The sequence below is a fragment of the Stegodyphus dumicola genome, chromosome 8 (assembly GCF_044657685.1).
Source record: "Stegodyphus dumicola isolate Sdum_Otavi_A_Nest chromosome 8, ASM4465768v1".
Lineage (NCBI taxonomy): Eukaryota > Metazoa > Arthropoda > Arachnida > Araneae > Eresidae > Stegodyphus > Stegodyphus dumicola.
The window spans coordinates 104629245-104651409 of NC_140775.1; the positions used below are offsets into that span (position 1 = coordinate 104629245).

At 35.1% G+C, this 22165-nt stretch overlaps 2 protein-coding genes across 2 annotated transcripts in view; one reads left to right on the forward strand and one right to left on the reverse strand.

The window, feature by feature from the left end:
• The window catches only part of LOC118190224 (venom protease-like), a 33975-nt gene extending 15066 nt beyond the window's left edge, over nt 1–18909 (forward strand). Inside the window, exons 6-7 of the mRNA XM_035360900.2 lie at nt 13676–13851; nt 18673–18909. Coding sequence (XP_035216791.1) covers nt 13676–13851; nt 18673–18831 — 335 coding nt within the window. The 3' untranslated portion in view covers nt 18832–18909. The remainder of the gene's footprint in view (nt 1–13675; nt 13852–18672) is intronic.
• Nucleotides 18910–19509: 600 nt separating this feature from the next.
• The window catches only part of LOC118190223 (uncharacterized), a 75181-nt gene continuing 72525 nt past the window's right edge, over nt 19510–22165 (reverse strand). The window contains exon 16 of the mRNA XM_035360899.2: nt 19510–19869. Within this exon, the coding sequence (XP_035216790.2) occupies nt 19727–19869 (143 nt within the window). The 3' untranslated portion in view covers nt 19510–19726. The remainder of the gene's footprint in view (nt 19870–22165) is intronic.

Genomic DNA, 22165 nt, shown 5'->3' on the forward strand with positions numbered 1-22165 from the left:
TTTTTAATCAGGTAAAGCTATTTCTTCAACAGCAGTTAAACATTCTTTCATCATCTCCTCATTTGCAAATGATTTCACTTTTCTTTTTTTTTTTTTTTTTTTCCTGAAATTTGACTAACAGTGTAACTAGTCTTTAGTGCCATATGCGATGAACTTTAAATAAATTTTACTGATATTTTAAGTTTTGATTCAATTTATTCAATTTATAATCCCGCATTTGGCCTTGTATGTTTTTATAATTTGTGTCATGTTTAGTCTAATAATGCCCTTATTGTTATATTCTTTTAAGACGAATACTGAATCCGAACATAATAGGCAAACAGCTTTGTCTTTGATCAGAACGTAAAAAAATCTAATTTTCCATTTTTCATTAAAAACTTTCATTTTGATTCCCGACTTTTAGTTTCTTTTGTTTGTTTCGAGAACATTTTTTCTAACCATAAGAATAGGGCAAGTGTTTATAAAAAATCACAAAAAATTAATTTTAGGTCGACGGAATTGATTTTTCAAATTAAAAACATTGCCTATCCTTTTGAAGGGTTTATATTTATTTTAACTAACATTTATTTTAAGTTTAAACTACCTTTCCTGTCAAGCCTTACTTTTCCCCTGGAACTGCCAATGCCAGAGTATGTAAATTTTAGTAGAACGCGCAAGGATTCAAATTATCAGCGGAAGTATTCTGAGTTAAATAGAAAGGAAACGAGTTCAAGGTGTGCTGTTCTTACTTCACGGGCGCCGAGGTAGTTAGCCAAAAATTGAAGAACCCCGCGTTTCGGCCTGTGTGCTTGCCTGGAAGTATTGTTAATCATTCAACGTGATCTTCAAGTTTGCTGAATTAGCAGCGGTATTGTAAAACGCGGTGAGGTTAGTTACTTTTAGAGAGCCTCGTAGTTAGAGTCTTGTCTTTAGTTTCTTTTCAGGTTATTATTTTTATTTGACCGCCGAGTTGGCGCAGTTTGTGAGCGTCAAGAGCACGCACTTGTAATTTATTACGTTGAATAAAAAGGGACTTAAACCCTTAACAAGACTCTGTCTTTTATCCAGTTTTCACAGTCACCTCTTGGTTGCGTGCAAGTTGGAAGGCGCGCAACGCTACATTGGCGCCCGAACACTTATCGAACTGAAATGGCCGAAAATTCGATGGAAGCCGCTGGACAACACCAAGAAATGACAAGCCAATTGGAAGGATTTGGATACATGGTCCAGACTTTGAGAGCGTCAATCAAGCCAAACGTCCATTTCGACGGAAAAAATTCGGTGGCGGTATTTCTAGAAGGTCTAGAAAACCACTTTCAGCTCTAACCTGTTCCTGAAAGACAAACAGTTGCCATCGCCACATCCGCACTAAGAGGACAGGCCCCTCTATGGTGGAAAATATAGGCAAATTTTTAATAGGGGAATTTGGAAGCCAGACATATACATTTGAAAATTTCAAAAAATCGTTAGTAAAGGCCTTCCCCATAGTGAAAGATCGAGCAAGGCTGGAAGCCGAACTATATAGTTTCTATCAACGGGATATAGAAGATTTGACGGACTTTATTCTACGAAAAATTAAGCTGACGGATATGCTGTATGGGAAGAAACCCGATGCGGAGATTATTGAAATAATCTTACCAAGATTGTTACCTGCTGTTCAAGACTACTTCGAAATTAGAAACCCAAGCACATTGCAGGAGCTCTTCGAATTGGCGGTGAAGTTTCAAAATCGCAGAATAGCGGAAAAAGCTAGAGGGGCAACGTATTCTCAAAGTACCCGAAGGAAATCTTCAAATGAGGAAACCAGAAATGGAAATCGCTCTTATGGGGGAAAGAGCTAGCAAGCTAACCCATCGAAACTCGAAGGTCAAGGCCCAAAAAGAAAATTCTAAGATAAACATCCGCGTACCCAGAAGGCACAACTTGAAAGGAAAGCTTTAAACGAGTAGAGTGGCCTGTGAAAGGGAGGGTCCAGACCCCGGAAGTTTTAAAAAAAACTTCAAAAATACATTTAAATACGGTCATCGTAAAAAACTCACATCTACCAATTATACAAGTCCTGGTTGGCGATGTACCAGTAGAAGCCCTCATCGATACAGGAGCAGAAGGGAATTTTATGAGCGAAAATTTCTTCAAAAAGAATTTTTATAGGGTACGATTATTTAAAACCAAAAATACGGAAATTATAGCGGCGCAAGGAAAAACATGTCACTGCATCGAGAAATTATCATTAAACATACAGGTAAAAGAGGAAAGCCTCAAAGTATTAATTTTTGTAGTGAAAAATCTGCAAAACCTTCTTATTTTAGGTATGGAGTTTTTAAGGGCCGCGAGGGCCAAATTGAATTTTCAAGACAGTTCCGTGGTGCTGGAAATGGACCAGAGGGTGGTGGAACCTGTGGAGACACCGCAAGTGGACCTTAGCCATCTGAATGACCATGAAAGGCAAGCCATCCAGCAAGTGGTGAGTAATTTTGCTAACTTGTTTTCAGAAAAACCGGGGAATTGTCAGATAGTTACGCATAAGGTACAAGTAACTGCCGTAGGATTGTAGGACTAAACCTTATCGGTACGACAAACAAAAAGACGTAATCATCGAAGAACATATTCAGGAGATGTTAAAGAATAAAATAATAACGCCCATAAATAGTGAGTACGCGAGTCCAGTTGTACTATGTAGGAAAAAGAACGAGTTTCCTCCTTCGGATAAAAGGGCTTGGAGGTTTGCTATCGATTACAGAAAACTAAATAGTATTACTAAATTTCCAGTTTACCCTTTGCCGGTTATAGAGGAAATCATTAGACAGATCAAATCGACAAGATACATGTCTACTTTGGACTTAACATCTGGCTACTATCAAATAGCTATGAGACCCGAAGACGTACATAAAACCGCGTTTATAACAAAATCGGGCACTTATGCATTTTTACGCATGCCCTTTGGGTTGTGTGGGGCCCCATCAACATTCCAGAGAGCTATGGACATTGTTCTAAAGCCTGTCCTAGGAAAATCAACTTTAATTTATCTAGATGATATAATTATAACGAGTAGTACGCTGGAACAAAACATTAATGATCTAGAACAAGTTTTTAAATTATTAAAAGAGGCCGGTCTTACATTTAACGCCTCAAAATGCAGGTTCGCAACTAAAGAACTTAAATATCTCGGTTATAAAATTTCGCAAAAGGGTATAGAAACGCAAGATTCAAAAATAAAAGCCATTAAGAATTTCCCACCGCCCAACACCGCCAAGAAACTTTCTTCTTTCCTTGGGTTATGTTCTTACTATCGGTCTTTCATAAAAGATTTCGCTAATATTGTTGAACCACTCTTAGTAATCAAAAAAAAGAAAGGTAAATTTACGTGGACAGCGGAAGCAAACACAGCTTTTGAAAGATTAAAAGAAGCGCTCATCAATGCCCCTGTTTTAAAATTCCCGGAGGGGAACGAAAACCTGGAAATTGCAGCAGATGCGTCAGACTATGCGGTGGGTGCGGTTCTTATGCAAAATAGCCATCCTCTGGCATTTTTTAGTAAAACATTGAATCAGACACAAAGGAATTATACAGCTACAGAAAGAGAAACATTAGCCGTATTAATGGCTGTACACAAATTCCGAGTTTATTTCGGCAAAGCGCCAGTAACAGTCTTTTCGGATCATGCGGCTGTTGGGGACTTTACTCGGGGAAAAACCTAACGCCCAGGTTAATAAAATGGGCTTTAAAACTCCAAGAATATAATATCAGAATAAAATATAAACCGGGTAAGGAAAACAATGTAGCTGACGCACTTTCTCGTATAAAACTGGACGATGAAGGAAATGAACTTAAATGCGCTGTGTTGACTTCAAAAATTTTAGATTCTAGAGATACGATTATCACTGAACTGAAAGCTGATCCTGAATTTGGAAATATCTATGCATATTTGAAAGACCCCGAAAGCTTTGAGCACACAGATATCGATGCGATAAGAAATAGAGCAGAAAACTATGAAATGATAGATAATTTATTATTTTATACGAAAACAACAAACGAAAATCTTGAGTACAAACCAGTCATCCCAGCCTCGCTTCGATTAAGCATTTTGAAGGAATTACACGACGCGAAAACAGCGGGTCATTTAGGGGTCAGAAAGACTTTAAAAAGGGTACGCGAGGCGGTATATTTCAAGCAATTATACAAAATAGTAAAGGCGTATGTCTGGTCCTGCAATCAATGTCAGTTAATAAATGATATTAATTACAGCCCAGCCGGGTACTTAGATAGCATTCGCGCTACATTTCCGAATGAAATTTTAGGCATAGATCTTCTTGGTCCCTTCCCCCAGAGCGAGTTAAATAAAAATCGTTTTCTTTTAGTAATAGTAGCTCATTTTTCAAAATGGACAGAAATTGTTCCACTTAAACGCGCGTCAGCCAAAACAGTCGCAGATGCATTCTTACACAGATACATTTTAAAATACGGTGCACCGATAAAAGTCATTAGCGATAACGGAAAACAATTCATTAGTCAAATATTTGAAAACATATGCAGTGGACTTGGCATACGCCATATCAAAATGGTTCCGTATAGACCACAGGCAAACATAGCAGAAAGAGTGAATAAAAACATAGTAAAAATAATTCGCAGTTACGTGAGCACACATCACAAGCGCTGGGATGGCTACATAAATGAATTAGCTTATGCTTTAAGAACGGCAAATCACGATACTACTGGAAAAACCCCAGCAGAATTATTTTTAGGCAGAAAGTTAATTACGCCTTTAGATAAATTATTCTTTGTGCTACAAAGAGAGCAAGAGTTTAAGCAGAAAGATGTGCAAAAACTTATTGATCAGGCGCTTAAAAGCTCGGATACGGCAAGAAATAAGCAAAAAGCATATTATAATAGAAAACGCCGTGAAGCAGATTTTAAAGTTGGGGATGAAGTATTGAAGCGGAAATTTTCTTTATCAAGTGCCCCAGAAAATTTTACGGCAAAGCTAGCTCCAAAATTTGAAGGCCCCTATGTAATTCAGGAAATCAAAGGTGTCGTATTATATCTTAAGAACGAGAGAGGGGAGATCTGTAAAGCAAGTCCCGACCAGGTGAAAAAATACTATAATCCAAATGATTTTGAAATCCTTAAAAGTTTCTTGCAGGACTCAAGTCTAAACGAAGTAGAAGGTCCAGAGATAACAACAACTGTTCCACCACCCAAGAAGCAGAGAACTGAAGAGAGACCTAGCCCTTCTACAACCCGGACGACGGTATCAAAATGAAAAGAGAAAAACTTTCAAGCTCCAGCATTTAAGAAAAAAAAGAATACAGATGCTCCGCGTAAAGAAACCTTGATAAAGAGCAAAACACCACCTACAACGGATCGCAGGAGAAATTATACATCAAGGAGAACGCGCCCAGGGCCAGAGAGTCAGGTGCCAGCAAGGCCGCCGTTCCGGAAACTGAAACGGCAACAGGAGGAACAAAAATACCAGGAACAGAAGAAATTCAAGAAGAACTCCAGGCCGGAGGACGTCAAGACCAGCCGTCCCATGGAAAAACGGAAACGACAACAGCCCGACGATTACTCCCAAGAGGCCAGCATGCAGAGGACGCAAAAGAAAAACTAATGTGGACGACACTCGGAGGTCAGTAAGGAGAAGATTGACGTCCATGAAACCTCTAACTTGGGAACAATATTGCCACAAAAGAATGACGGAGTTTCAAGCATCGAAAACTCAAAGATAAGTTAAAATCTTCTATAAAATTTTTTTCTCTTTTGTTCCGAAATGTTATGCATAAGTACGAAGTTCTATGTTTTGACGAAAGTCAATATGTCTCGGTTGAGACTTAGTTTTGTTTTACTTTATTTAGCTAAGGCGAAAGTATTATTTTCTTTAAGTATAAAAGCTAAGAACAAGCATTTTCTGTTGGTCGAAAGACTAATTCTGTTATGTTAAAGCCAAAATTTGGCCGAAGATAAAAATAACTTCGTATTCTTGTATTAATAAGAATTTTACTTTCATTGCCGCCAGCTTGGCGAAGAATGAGTAAAGTAAAAATTTATTTTCTCTTATTCATTTTATGGTAAATTGTAAAAAGCATATGTATTAAAATTTTGTAAATGTACGTAAATACTTGAATGTTATGTAAAAGTAGAATTTAGTCTAGAAGCATAAAATTTTAGATGCTAAAAGTAAAATGCTCAAAAGGAATGAATTCAAAATTTAAGTATTAAACTGTAGACAAAGTCATGCTTTAGAGCGAAAGCCAGCATGTTTAAAGATGAATGAGGGGGAAGTTAGAATGAATGTGTTTTGTAGGGTTCTCCACCTACACTTGAATTTTTAAGAATGTTAAAGTAGCTCATTGAGTTGTAGAATGTCGAGTAAGGTGTGTCTACTTGGTCGTTGAATTCTAACAAATCATGGTGGTTAGGGGAAGTGTTGTAAGACTAAAACACGAATATTCCCGTTTGACACCACACATGGTGGAGAGCCAGGGTAAAGTTAAATTAATGCTTGAAAAATTGAATGAATGTGAATTAAGCAATAACTAAGGAAAACGAATCGTTTAAAAACAAAAATTTATTGTGTCAAGAAAGTGTAAATTATAATGTATTTAGAAAGATACTGATACTTATTCCTTCCAGATGCTGGAAGGAAAAGACCAAGATTAATTGATGAAGTGCAGGAAAAGTTGCTGTAAGAAGAGAGAGTTATAAGTATACACCGAATTTTAGTATACAATTTGTTACATAAGATTTTTTTTTTGTGTAAACGAGGTTCTCGAGAGTTAGTTCAGAATTATAGAAACTTACAACAGGTCGTTTGTAGGACCTGCTTCCAAGTTTTCCAAATTCTGGCAGCGGCAAATGTAGGGTTTATATTTATTTTAACTAACATTTATTTTAAGTTTAAACTACCTTTCCTGTCAAGCCTTACTTTTCCCCTGGAACTGCCAATTCCAGAGTATGTAAATTTTAGTAGCACGCGCAAGGATTCAAATTATCAGCGGAAGTATTCTGAGTTAAATAGAAAGGAAACGAGTTCAAGGTGTGCTGTTCTTACTTCACGGGCGCGGAGGTAGTTAGCCAGAAATTGAAGAACCCCGCGTTTCGGCCTGTGTGCTTGCCTGGAAGTATTGTTAATCATTCAACGTGATCTTCAAGTTTGCTGAATTAGCAGCGGTATTGTAAAACGCGGTGAGGTTAGTTACTTTTAGAGAGCCTCGTAGTTAGAGTCTTGTCTTAAGTTTCTTTTCAGGTTATTATTTTTTTGACCGCCGAGTTGGCGCAGTTTGTGAGCGTCAAGAGCACGCACTTGTAATTTATTACGTTGAATAAAAAGGGACTTAAACCCTTAACAAGACTCTGTCTTTTATCCAGTTTTCACCGTCACCTCTTGGTTGCGTGAAAGTTGGAGGCGCGCAACGCTACACTTTTATTACAATGACGGATTAATAAGTCACAAAAATAGTCAACACAGAATATATACACACACATTCGTATGATTGCTAGCGACTATCAATATAGTGCGTAGGTACCCTAGTGTATAACTGGATGACTTTTCAGGTAAAGTAAAGGGAAACAACTTAGTACGATTTTGATACGCACAGCCACAAAAGAGAACAGTTTTTACAAAACAGTCTCTTCTGGCTGGCGTTTGGCGACAGCCTGTGTACGATATGCGATCACTGCCAATTTTATGGGGGGAGTTTCAAATATAATTCTTGCTTGGCGTCTATAAATAGTTTTGAGGATTCACGGAGAATAAGATGGCTGACTGACCGAGAAGTCTTGCTTACCTTTGAAATTAATGCGGGCGGCACGATGGAGCGTCATCACCGAAAGAAATGGGTACCCAGATAACGTTACCTACGTCAGCGGATGACGTACTCTGCTGCACTGCGGATAGAAGGTTTAGATTCTGACTTGTGATTCCTCATGCCGTTATCAGCTATGACGTATGTGTTGAAGAATAAAATAGTTTTTAAACCTTTTCAGTTGATAAAATTCGATCTTAACACCTACCAGTATCTCTTCTCTTAAACGCGAGAACACTAACGAAGCGGGCTCTGTTGATAGAATAATTGTCCCACTACCAGCTGTGATAGTTATTCTACCAATCTACAGCTTACTACCAATAAATAGAAAATATTACTAGCCTATGCGTCGGTAATGCCTATAAATAAACTGTTTCTTTATATTTATGTTATGCAAACTAAATACCATTTAAAAGTTTTTAGTTGACGTATCATATATGCAAGAACGAGTAAATATTTGCCATTATTAGCTTTTAATTACAAGCTCATACTGAAGAAAATATTTTTGCTTTTAGCTATTAACTCTTTGAGGGGCAGGAAAAGGCAATTAACTTTTTCAGCAAAACTCTTGTTTTATTTACTACATCAGGTGTTACAATAGAATTATTTGCGACAATTACACATATTTTGCCCAAGACGTGTGAAAAAAAAATGACCACTTCTGGTGGTTAGTGTCAGTGACCACATCTCTACAAATCCGTCTCTATGGTACTCATGGACACAGTTTTTCGTTTTCAAGCAGAGTGCAACTTTGTATGTGCTGCATTCGCACGCTGTTCTTACAGGCTTTTTCTTGGTGCTGCAGAGTGCTCATCTTCGTGATGTTGTCTTCGATGGCTGATGCTTATTTTCTTGAAGACGAATTGCTGCATCAACTACTGGCTTATGTTTCTTGATTGCCATCTAAAGAGCTACAAGGGAACTTCAGAATCGGTCAGTCTTGAAAACCACTCACACGAGTGAGGAAGACGTTCAATAGAAAAGATGTTACTGTAGGTAACCACCGCCCTTCAAAGAGTTAAAGTCAAATGTGTAAATAAAAAACGTTTACAAATATCTAAATATCTTCTTTTAACCATTTAACAATGGCATACTTTTCATAAATATTTTCAAAAATCATCGATTATTTAAATTCTCGTATTTTATTTAATCACAAATTTCTGAAACGGTTGGTATAATTTAGTAGAATGTTTTTCTTGAAATTTTACTTTTTAAACATTTTATTTGATGCTATGAAATTTAATTTTGACGATATGAAATTATCTAAAACTCAAATTTATTTTTTTACCTTATTTATGGCCTTCTTCACATACAGTAGCATAAAAAAAAGCTTCAGTGCGGGAATTTATATTACAAAATTACAAAAATTACAAGAACAGTGTAATTAATTTATGCTACTACCTAATAAGATTATGAATTTTTTCCTATAAAATGGCATACCAGCTTATAAATGATTGCATTTTGAAACTTTTACAATTTTTATTCATATGATTAATTTCGCAAAATGAGATGTGTAATCCAGTAACAGAAACGTGCTTCGGAAAAATGCCCCAGAATCACATCCAAATCCTACGGAGGCTATAATCTTCTTCAGCAAAGTAACGCTCATTTTACAAAAATATGCGATAAAATGGAAATGAAAGAAAATGCACAAGTCAACTCTCTAGTCTTCTAAAAATTTCAATAATAAATATTTGTTACTATAAAATCAAATTTATAGGATTTTTGCTGTCACCTACTAACCTTTTCTGCATTTAAAATAGTTATAGGAACGTAAAATTGAATAACGGAATAGTATGTTCAGAATAGAGCCAGGAAGAGTACGGCACGACAAAATAAATTCGGAATAACCGTGCTCAAAGGTTAAGGTAAAAGAAAGCTCAAAGCTTAATTATTACCGGATTATAATATGTTTACATCTTCTGCCAACAAACACATTTATTCGCATGGAAGTGCTTTATAACAGTGGTCCTCAAACCATTTAAAAATTGTATAATTTAACCCTGACAAAACGTCTAATGGATTCCCAAGTTAAAATTTTATCAAATGACTAGTTCAAAAAATATTTCATGGTTATCTAAAATTAATACGCTTATTTTTAATTAGTCAGGAGAATAATTTTTTTGTGAAATTACCTCAAGTAGCAGACAGCTATTTCAAGAATCCTAATTTTGCTGTAGAAACTCTAACTGAGAATGACTATTCATAACCCAAAAGAAATAATTCACAGTTAAATACTCATAGAAACGGTTTATGTTTTTTCTTTCCGGCAATTAAACAGGAAAATGACTAGACGGATATATATTTTGCGAGGTTATACATTTTTATAACTAAAATTAGTCTTATTTCTGAAGAATAAAAAAATTAATCCTCAATGTTCTTCTGTTAGATGGATGTGCTTGCATTCCTTCATACAGAAAGCAGAAGTTCGGCTCCAACAATAAGCTATGCTATTATTCTCATACAAATAATGTTGCCGAGAAAGGCAGCGTAAAGACGACGACGTCATCAGGGTTTTCAGAAAAATTGTTAGTTTTTTAAACTAATTTTTTTTAAAATACATGTTTTCTTAGAATATTCAAGGTTTTCATCAAAAAATACACTCACTTCCAGCAGTTAAGCACGAAGATGTAAAATGCAAAAAAATCAACAAATACTGCTTTGATTGACACAAAATTCGGGAGGAAAGTAGCATATATATATATTTATTCATAAAAACAAAATCAATAATTATATACAGAAATGAAAACAATATTGAATTTTTGTAAGTTATCAGATAATGACATACTGGAGACTTAATTATGTATAAAGTGAAAATAAACAGCATAAAATGAAAAAAAGGACATTAATAGGGTATGTGACCCCCTCTCATCTGTATACAAAGTTTACACTTTGTGACCATGCTTTCAATTAGGTGATCAACCACCGCAGAATTAAGCAATCGCCATTCTTCTCTTAGTTTCCAGCTCAATAAGAGTGGCTGGAGGTGGGAAACGTAAAGATACAGCACGGCCGAGAGCATCCCAAAGATTTTCAATGGGATTAAAGTCGGGCGAATATGCTGGCCACGCCATACGCGCAATCCCTTCACTCTCCAGGTAGTCATCGACGATGCCAGCTCTACTGGGACGTGCGTTATCGTCCGTTAAAATAAAAGTAGGGCCAACTGCTGCAGCGTACAATCTCACAATAGGTTCTAGGACTTCATCTGGATACCGAACAGTCGTCAAAGAACCCCGTTTAAAGATGTACAGTTCGGTGCGGTATCCTAATGAAATCTATGCCCACACCATAATGCTTCCGCCTCGGAATGCGTGATGTTCGGTGATGTTTTGGGACTGATTGCTTCGTTGTTCACGCCATATCCTTATACGCTTGTCATCTGGCTCCAGAGCAAATCTTGACTCATCAGTAAACATGACATTGCTCTATCAGGTTCAGTGTTCCGCCTTACTTTCTTTGGGAACATGCAAAGGCCCTGACTCGGAACAGGGAGCTTACTAAAGCTATGTTCAATAAATGTGGGAAGTAGACAAGATACACAGGAAGGGTATACGAAACCCTTTATTTTTCACTCTTTACAATAATTTCCGTACTTCGGAATACAGAGACCAACTACTTGTGGTCTGAACGTAAGAATATAAAAATATTTAACTAAACTCTAACTTAACTTTGGAATAATAAACAAGGGCCTACGTCGAAGATTGGCCGGATATTAACAGGAAGCCGTATGTAGTACAGAGAACTGTTAACACTACAATACGTTTAAAATTATCAAGAGGATTAAACCTCTGGCCTGGAAGGCAACCAGCAACCGAGTAAAACTTCTAAGGCAAGCGGCCTGCTTCGACTAACTCCTTCCTCTCTCTCGCTTGGCAAAAAGCCACAACTTAAGTACTTGGCGTTCGCCAGACAAATTTGCATAAATAAGTTAAAGCTTTTAATTCTGGTCGGAAGTAGAAAATAAGAAGTGATAGTAAAGATTTAAAATAAAAATAAACGTTAGTAAAACTTAAGATCCTTACAGCCCTAGTCAGACACATTCCAATTGACATTTTCCCGGCACCACTGTAATCGTGCCCTTCTTGATTGGACGGATAGAAGAACACAAACTCGAGGTAATCGGGCGTACAGTCTACTCATGTGTAATCTTCGGCGTACAGTAGCTGCAGATATCGCCTTACCAATGGACATGTAACCATAGATATCACACATGTGGAGGTCGCTCTGCGATTCCGCTTGCCTACAATAGCAATATATCGATCTTCCGCGGGGATTGTAACCCTTGGGCGACAGGCTGCGGGTTTTCGGACAACTGTCTGTGTGGTTTGGAATTTTTTCGATAAACGTGAAATTACAGAATGATGAACGCCGAAGAAAAGAGCAACATCTGTGATCGTCTGTCCTGCTTCAATGCGGCCCACAGCACGCCAGCGCTCAGAATCTTCCATTCGTCTTCTGGAACTCATAGAAACACGTATGTCTTGAAAACAAGTTGTACGAAAGTTTTAAACACCTCCTATCAGCACTTACAATCAACTTCTGTAACCCTTCATAAAGCTGGTTTCTTATAAGACTGCCTTTTTTGCATATTTCTTGACATGAAAGCGCGATTGGCTGTTACCTAACTTATTAACATACTTCCATCTACCTCTGCAGCGAATTGCATCTTCTTCAGTTCTTATTGGCTTCCGGAAATTAGCTTTTTCCTCTCCTTGCTTAACTTTTAGAAGTGAGTGTAGTTCGATAATTTCTTCTTTTTCCTTCGCTGGAAAGAAATCTTGTGTTTAGATTTCCCTTTAAAAGATTTCAGGAAAATGCTTTCTAACGATTTCAATAAAATCTAGACGACTATTATTTTATGTAATTAGCAAATGAATCATGAAGATCAGCTTCATAGTTTTCTGTAAAAGTTTCTGATCCATGAAGTCAGAAAGATCGCCTTTTTCCTGGATCCTTTCCTTCTCTTAAGCTGAGAGAAATTGTAAGATTTTTCTCCTTCCTTACCAATAGCTTTCGTGGTGTAAATGGAATACCAGAAGGTCTAGTGTTCGAGTGTCGGTGAGGATACTGCACAGAAGAAGTCACGAGAATATTACATACTGCTCGGCCATTTTCATAGTGATTTACAAGGATCCATATAAAGGTTCTATAAAGTCTAATTCTCTCTTCTGGAAGCATGACAGCAATTTATGAGCAGTTTTTTCAATAGCAGTGCAAAAATGTTATAAATAGCTTTGAAATTTTAACCCTCACTGAAAGGGAAGAAAAGCAAATGACGAAAATATTCATTATTACCTACCTAACTCTTTATCGTGTGCCTGAAAAATCGAACTCTAGATAAAATAGCAAGAAAGATGAACAAAAAATTGTCAAGATATTATAAAGTTGGTTAAAACAAAACCCTGGGAGAAAATGTTCCTGGATAAGGAAACAAATGCAGTTTAAATTATCTAACTCTTAAATACTTAAATCTTTCACTGGATAGCATCTTGAAACTTGATATAAAAACTTGAGGTTCTTGGTAGGAATACAGAAAAATTGACCTTGACAGTAGGCATATGTAACCAAACACAAGAAGAATAGGACATGCAAAATTAGAAGAGGAAGGAAAATATTATTTTTCAAGCTTTTGTTGTCGTTCTTTCAACATTCGATAAGAAATGAGTAAAGTTACATGTTTCACAGCGATATTTTATAATTTAAGCTACACAATCCATCACTGAATAACTTTACAATAAAGTCATCCATTGATAGAATATGTAATTTTCATCGATGTGCATCTTCGTCTGAAAATTCTGTTTGTGTTCATTACATATTCTTTCCTGAAATTAAGCTTTATACTGGTTATGAAAGCATGACATTGAAATACTTTTTTCTTTCTTTTGTTATAGGAGGCGTCATGACCAACCGACTGAAAGTACTGAGTTCAATTCCTGTAGTTTCCAATCCACAATGCGATCGCACATACCGAGATAGACTCTCAAATTTTCTTCGCCAATTTCCTACAGGAATTTCGAGTGGCATGCTTTGTGCCGGCTTTCCTGAAGGAGGGAGGGACAGCTGTGGAGTGAGTTTTAATATTATTTCCTTTGTATCACACTTTGTTTATACTAAAGAATAGGTTCTCGATCTTTTATACTTCAATCAGCATACGCTTTATTGTAAGTAAATTAAACCTTCTTCTTCTTGTTCAGCAAACGCTTGTCTTTAGCCATGTAAGCCATTTGACACCGCGCCTTCCAGTATAGCCATGCCCATCCTTCATTGCGTCTTCTCGGGTTTCCACCTCCACATCGTTGCAAGTGCGAAGATGATAAGCGTTCCTTTCCCCTGAGTAACATACAGGGCATATGGGGGGCTGACAATGCCGATTTTATGGAGATGGCTCTGGAAGTAGTCGTCACCTGTGGTTCAGTCTGAAAATGGCTACAGCGACGTGCCGGGGCAGATTGTTGGGGGATGGATTTTGTTATTATCGCTTCCCATCTTTTACTAACAGCAGCCGGCCTCCACGCATTGTCCACGGTCCCCTTGACTGTAGATGTAATTTTGCTGCATATGGTTCTGTATGTTAGGGAGTGCATTGGCTGAGGCATAGAACATCCTTCCTTTGCTAGTCTGTCCGTCTGTCTTTTCTGTGATGTCGCAGTTATCCACAAAGCAATCACGAAATTGCAGTTGGAAAGTTCATTGTAATATGTACACTATTTTACTATTATCCACAGAAGCAAATGTTTTTGTAAATAATAACTTGGCTCCCAGACGATAAAAAAAGAAGGAAAGAAAACTAATTCTTAATATTTTCAATGCAATTCTAAATTATGCAAAACTACAGATTTGTTATAGAAGTCCAGTCTATACAAATTGACTGGTATTCCAACAATATCAAGCACATTTTCTAAAAAATGCTATTATTTGGTCCATTACATGTATCTAATTGTTTATAAAAAGGCTACAAAAATACATAATTTCTTCAAAGGTGTTAAAACGTCTAATGGAAAACAGGAACTAATTCCCAATTAAAATAGACATAAAATACATAATTATTGAGTACATATTCACGCGTAGCGATGAGCGCGGGTTCGAATCCCGGAGAAGACATGATTGTAACTGTCCGTCTATTCATTTCATAGGAGGCAACGGTAGCCATCTGTTAGGTGATTACATAATGAAATGGTCGCCATGTATGGCCCTTGTAGTGGCGTAAGGCTAATGACTATTAAAGAAAACACTTGGTCATTAATAAAATTGTCTCGGTGACTTTCAAGAGATTCTGTTTGTGCCTGATATTCAAGGGAGAGGATTGGATTCCGAAGCACCACAAACTATTCGTAGAGACTTATTTTGAGCGGAGTCGAGCTTCATTTTTACGGTTTCGCTAGCTGTAGAAAAGGCTTCTCATCCGTATTCCATCATTGACCTAATTTGTGCTTTACAGGTGGTCGCAAGGACTTGATCTGTTGCAACCCATTCGGTCTTAGTGATTCTTTTTAGTATGCATATCTTCTAGGTGGCCCTGGTCGCTATATCATCGATATGTTAAGCTCATTTCATCGAAAAGTCTGGTTGTATTCCCAGGTATTTGGTTGTAGGCGCTGTAACTATTAACGAGGCATTATACTGAAGGTCTATCTGATGTTTTTTATTTGCTGTTGACAGAGTGAATAGATGTGCTCTGGTCTTGTTCATAATCATGTCGTTTTCTGTACGCCATAATTTAAAATGCTAATATACCAGATTTAGCGTTTGCTTTAGGACAGGTATATGCTGGTGGACCAGATTGTTACATAGTCAGCGCGGCACAAAATATCGGTAAAATTGATCTTATTCAGTTTAGTTATCAAATCATTAATCATGATGTTAAAGAGTGTGCAGTTCAAGACAGAAGCTTGGGGGAGACTCTTCTTTTGAGGTTGATAAAAATGCAGCTTAGAACAGTGACTAACAAAAAAGGATCACTGGATATCATTTTCCTGATATCTTATTAGCCCGAAAACGATTTCATGACATTTGACATAACTTTCCAATTCCATAATGTTCTGACAACATGACTGTTCGATACCACAAATGTTCACTTTCAAAATGAAGGTACTGTTATTATTTATCTGCACGTAACTAATACCAATAACGATAAAAAATGAAGTAAATTATTTTCTTAAATTTAAAATGTTGCTTTTTTCAAATAAAACGCATACATACATTAATATTAAATTCTGTATTGAAAGGTTACACACATTGATAAATAGATAAATGATATAAAAATTTAACAAAGCTTAAGATATAAATATTTTACTATATAGTAAGTGAGGTGACTGCGATTGTTTCCGTTTGTACAGTTTATCAATCAATGATTGATGTTATCTTGTTTAAGCAGATAGGTTTGGCAACCCAATTACATTAGAATATCTTGTCAAATTTCGGGTTACGTAAATTTTATTCATTTTATTAGATTCATATGAAAAGTGATTGTGTCGTATGCTGTCACATCTTTCCAAACTATAAAAGATATATGGGTTCATATAAAAATCATATGAAATGTATACCGTATATATACGATGTATATATATATATATACGATCCTCCCATAAAATCTTGTATATTTTGACTAATAGCAAATCACTATTTATTTTATTTTATTTTGTACAATGGCATTACCTGCCCATTATCTGTAGTTATTATCACACCTTAATGTGTTTCTTCAAGCGGACGCGTCGGGAAATTGGAACAGAGAATTGAGACTAAAGTTATGGCGAAGTTTTTTCAATTAATTTATAAAAAGTGTTTCGTATACAGTTTCAATTGTTTGTTTCGGCGAAACGCGATATGGAGTTAGCTGGATTCGAAAATCATTAAAAATAATTTCCCCTGAAGAGCCTTAATGAAATTCGAATTGGGCTAATCTACCATTTACCGCTTCTTTGTTTTTGTACTTTTGCTTAAGTCATTTGTCGCACTTTAATTCTAATGTCTAAAATATGCCTTACTTTGATCAGTATATTACATTACTAGTATTATTTCAAAATAGTGTTGAATTTTATTTGTAAATATTCAAGTGTTTATATTGTTTATCTAATCTTTGTTACACATTTCATTGCACTTTATTTTACTTATGTTAATATTTTCACGAAACCATAGTATCTGAGCAACTTTTAGCGTACGAACTAGGAATTTTCTTTCAACCTTTTTCTAAATTTTGCAGCTCAATGCGTAAAGTTTTTGCCCACATAGGTCTTTTATCGTTTGTTCTCTTTTCTTTAATTATTATATATATATTCATATACACATTTTTACTTGCAAATGCAGTTGACAAGAGATTCTTGGGTGTTACTGCAAGTTTGTAAAAACTCGTAGCCTTTTTTTCTAACTTCGTTTTTTAGGTACTTTTAATTTATTACACACTTGTCTTCCTCTTTTGTGTATATCTATGACATTACAATATACTTGAGCGCAACTAACTTAAAGCCGAGGCCTTCGAAATGCAAATTATTTAGCTGAGAATTTTAGCTATAAATAAGCCACAGTGATAGGTTTAGATTAGTTTAGCAGAATCACATCACTCATTAGACAATGTTCGCATATATTATGAAAACATCAAAGTGATTTATATCTGGTGTTGCTTTCAATGCATTCATCTGATAAGAACTTTATTGGTTAAACTTCATCGGTTAAATTTAAGTTAGTTAAACTTCCTTGGTTCTTTACGTCTGTTACCGATTTTAAAGGATTTTCTATAATCGCAAAGTCTCTGCCTCTTCTAAAGAATTGTATCAAGTTATATAAGATTTTAAAAATGTAAAAAAGGCAATTTTTGGAAATAATTATAGATCAGGAATTATCACTGAATCTACTTTATCATTTGAAAGGGAGGAAGTCATTAAAACAGTGCAAAGATTAATTCTAATAAATCGCATTAGTTGGGAGTTATCAAATAACTTTGTAATAAAGTTTTAAAAGAAATTTGTCAAAGAGCTAGTTTAAGAAATTTATTTTATTTATGCAAAACTTAATCTATCAAGCCCAGCACGAAGATGAAAATAATTTATATGCAAATACAACGTATTATGCTTCTTGTAGCTCCTTAATGTTATCGAACTGTTTTTTGGGAACATTTTATAAATGTTGGAAGGCCTGTTTCTACTGAAGTGAAATTTAATATGAAATCTAAGCTATTTAGAAATATAAAACGGTGACCAGGATATTATAAGTTATAGTTTGATTTGAAGATCAGTTACGTAGATTTCGAGATATATTTGTGGAGACATTAGTTTATTTTGAAGCAGGAGAGATGAAAAATGAGCAATGCCCTCGCCGAGACTCGAACCACGGACCTCTCGAATACGCGTCGAGCGTGCTGATCACTACACCACGAAGGCATGCTAAGGCACTTATACATTTTAAGTTTTAGGAAGAGTTAAGGGGGAACATCTCAATTCTGATGAAGAAATTTAACTAGTCTTCTGAAAAAGAGATTGCTATTAACAGGGTATACTGAAATTGATGCCACAAATGCAAGTACAGTCTTGAAATGCCTCATTCTTTTGCTGAAAAATAATTTATATACTAAGCTGCATTGTCTACATACTATTTGATTTTGTCTATTTATTAAGCTTTTACTAAAAAGGGAGAAAAAGTGTTAGACATTTATTACCTTTGGTCTTCTTGCATAGTTCGGTATTTTAGACAGCGTTTCATACCTTATGTTACTAAATCGTAATAACACTGTGAAACTTCTTTGCAATCCTTTTTAATATACAAATTTCTGTTTCCATCTCTAAAATTTGACATTTATAGCATTTTCTGAAAACTGATTCAATTATAACTTCAGGTACTCTTATTAATTTCAAGCACTTGCATTTTCGATTTATTAATTACGTAACTTAAAATTTAGGGTGATTCCGGTGGACCTCTAATGTATCAAGACCAAGGTCGATGGTTTGCTGTGGGTCTTGTTTCGTTTGGTTACGCATGCGGAAGACCTGGTTTCCCGGGAGGCTATACCAGAGTATCTTCCTATTTAGGCTGGATACAGCGAAACCTGCGTTCTTGATGCGACTTCGAAAAATAATGAAGATTTGTAAAATAGATGCTGAAGTTAATGATGAAATTAAGTCTTATTTATATGAAATCTGTTTTATTGTGTTTTTGTTGTTCTATTTATTATTGTTATTTATTAATTTTTAACTTCATAGCTTTTTGTTATTTAAATATTTAAAAATTTCACTTAGTTTACATTAATCTAAGGATATTGATTTACTTTATTTTAATTATCGAAGAGATGTTATTTCCCTGCACTGTAATAATATAAATGATAGAATAACATCCTTTTGCAAATGCAGTATTTAACAGGTCAAAACTTTTACGAAATAATCCCGAAAATTTTTCTTATGTAAGTTTCGGTATTAAATGATATCCAAAGTTAAGTTTTCTGGGGTATGGAGATTACTAAATGTCACAGGAACGAATTATATATATGATTCATAAACACAGGACTGACTGATAAATATATGATAACTGAATGACGAGAATATAGGTATGACGAGAATATAGAATTTATTAAGTGTCGACACATAAAATGGTTAAAGTTTAAAAATCAAAGATGTTGAAATTTTGAAAAAAATATAACCCTTCTATTCTAATGCACACATATAACGCTTTAGTAATGCACACTTTAATAATAAAAAAACCGAGATTTTGAGAGCTAATAAATGGACACAGTAACTGGAAATTGTGAGTTTCTACTTTTATTGCATTTTTGTTTTGTTTCTACTTAAGCAGTTGGAAAAAAATATTATAGTTGAACACTTGAAAAATATGACCAGCTTCTTGCTTATTTACATGGAAACTCTTAAATATGGCTAAAATGAATTGTGAAAACTGAATGACTTCAAAATCGCAGTCAACTGTATTATTTACTGGCATATGTTGCTTTATGAAAGGTACTATTATTCTTTTTCTGAAGCTGGATATAACTGAACTTTATCAAGGAAATCTGGCTTCTTTCTTTTTTTCAAAAAGACGTAATAACCACTGACACCGATAAACATTCCAATGATCAACAAGATAAAGATTACAGCAGCCAGTGTCACTGAAATGAAAGAAAAAAAGAATAAATTAAGCAATTCATAAGCTTATATGAAAACTAAAATGAAATATATTACAGTTACAATAACTAATAATGCCATGTATTTACTATACGTCGCTTGGGTTAGCTTCCATCTAGACTGTTCGCCATATCAAATTTTGATGCCTACTCGTCAATAGCTTCGATATCCTGTCATGCAATGGGTCTATGCTGTTGGTAATCTGTACTGTTAGGGCTATAGCTGACTACTATACATATACATTGTTTTCAAAAGCATTTTCATTTAAATCCCATGAACTTATTCAAACAATAAATTCAAATTAATTCTAGTAGCTATCATAGCAATAACAGAAATGCTAACTTCTCCTATGTAAGCAGGAAAATCCTCATTTTGCATCTACTGCCGTCGATAAGATTTACAACTCGTATTTATCCGGACGTTTTGTTATTCTTAAAATTTTTCACTGTTTTTATGCAGCTTGGCTTAATAGTATTTCATAATTTGCACCAGAAATGTTATTTTTAGGGTCTAAAATCGTTTCTGTGATAATAAAAGTCGGTGCGACTCAAAACGTCTAGCTTATATCACAAATGAGCACAAAATAAGATACAGACAAATTATAAAGATGCTGTTATTTGAGAATTATTGCACCAATTTCGAATTACAGCTATCTTAAAAATTCCAGAATTAATGTTATACTATTGAATGTTTGAAAGTTTCTAAATGAAGAAGTCTATGTAAATTCAAATTGAACAAATAATGATAAATTTAATGCCTGTGTTATCACATAGCACAAGATTTTGAAATTTATTGGTGCGTTTAAATTTCTGACGCTTACTAGATAAATGCATTCATTATACATAGTAAACCCTTGCCGAACGCGGGCTTGTAGAACGTGATTTTCAAATATTCGTTTTCTCCATTTAATTTCTCCATTTTCCAGTGAGAGAAAATCAATTTATGCGGTACGCTGCAGAGCATAGGCCGTCTAGCAATAGTTCTCTTTAACGACTGGTTTGAAAATTGATTCATTAAAGAAGTCAAATATTACTTTATATAGCAAAACCTAAACTTTAAAGTTCTTCTAATTTTCGATAACTGTCCAAGACATGGTACTGAAGCATCACAATGTTGCATCCAAAATGTAGAGGTTTCATTCCTTTCACCAAACACCACTTTTTTAATTCAACGAATGGATCAAAGCATCATAAAAACGTTCAAAGCTTATTATGTCAGGCATGTTTACATCTCTGCAAATAAAGCTCTAGAAGAAGGAAAGCAGGACTTACTAATGGCATTTTGAAAGCAACTCAATATAAGATACTGCATAGAAATGATTAAACTCGCATGGGAACAAGTGAATTCATAAACAATAAATGCTTGATGGCATCAGCCCTTGAAAAGGAAGGCAAGGAAATCAGATAAATTACAAATCTAATAGGCAGCGAAGGATTTTTCAGACATGGAAGAAGAAGAAATGAAAGAGTTAGTCAAGAAGGACAAATATGAAATGGCAAATGAAAAACTGGATGATCCTGTAACAGCAGTCGGTGGTGAAAGAAGCAATAGTGAAGAAGATAAAGAACCTTTAATGTACAAGTAAGTTAAACAAATTATTTTAAAAGGCACAGGAACTGTCTGTGATCCAAATGAAGAAAGAAGAGGACTCTTTATAAGAGGTATTGAAAATATTCGCATACGTGAAGGCAAAACGTTTAATGAGTTGCATTAGATAATGTCCCAAGCAAAGTTCACTAGCTATTTAAAAATTATTAAAAAAGTAAAAAAAAATATATTTTAAAAGTAATTTTATCATGTATATATTTTTAAAGCAGTAATCGGAATCTTTTTAATTATCATTCGTTTCATTTCCCTCTTTTAATTATTATAATATTTATGTTTGTATAAATTATACACACATTCTTAATTTGAATTAACCTAACGCATTTTGTCCATTAAAAGTTAACTTTCATTTAAACTGAACAGGATTTTGCTGTTTCAGCTTTAATTTGCAATAGTTACTTAACGCTTCATTTTAATTTGCTATCTCCCTTTTCTGTCCTAAAAATAATAACTGCGTGTAATAAATCTCTTCAAACTGCGTCATTTACAAATTAACTCATATCATATGATTTTACATAACGCTGGTGATGCAGATGGGTTTGTGAACTGAAACTCAAGCAATAATTTTCGAAACCTTTAACAGCCAATATTAAATTTCGTAAATATAACTCTATTCGTTTTGAATTAAGCATTTCATCTTGTAATACGACACATTTCGCTCTCCGGTTCGCTTCT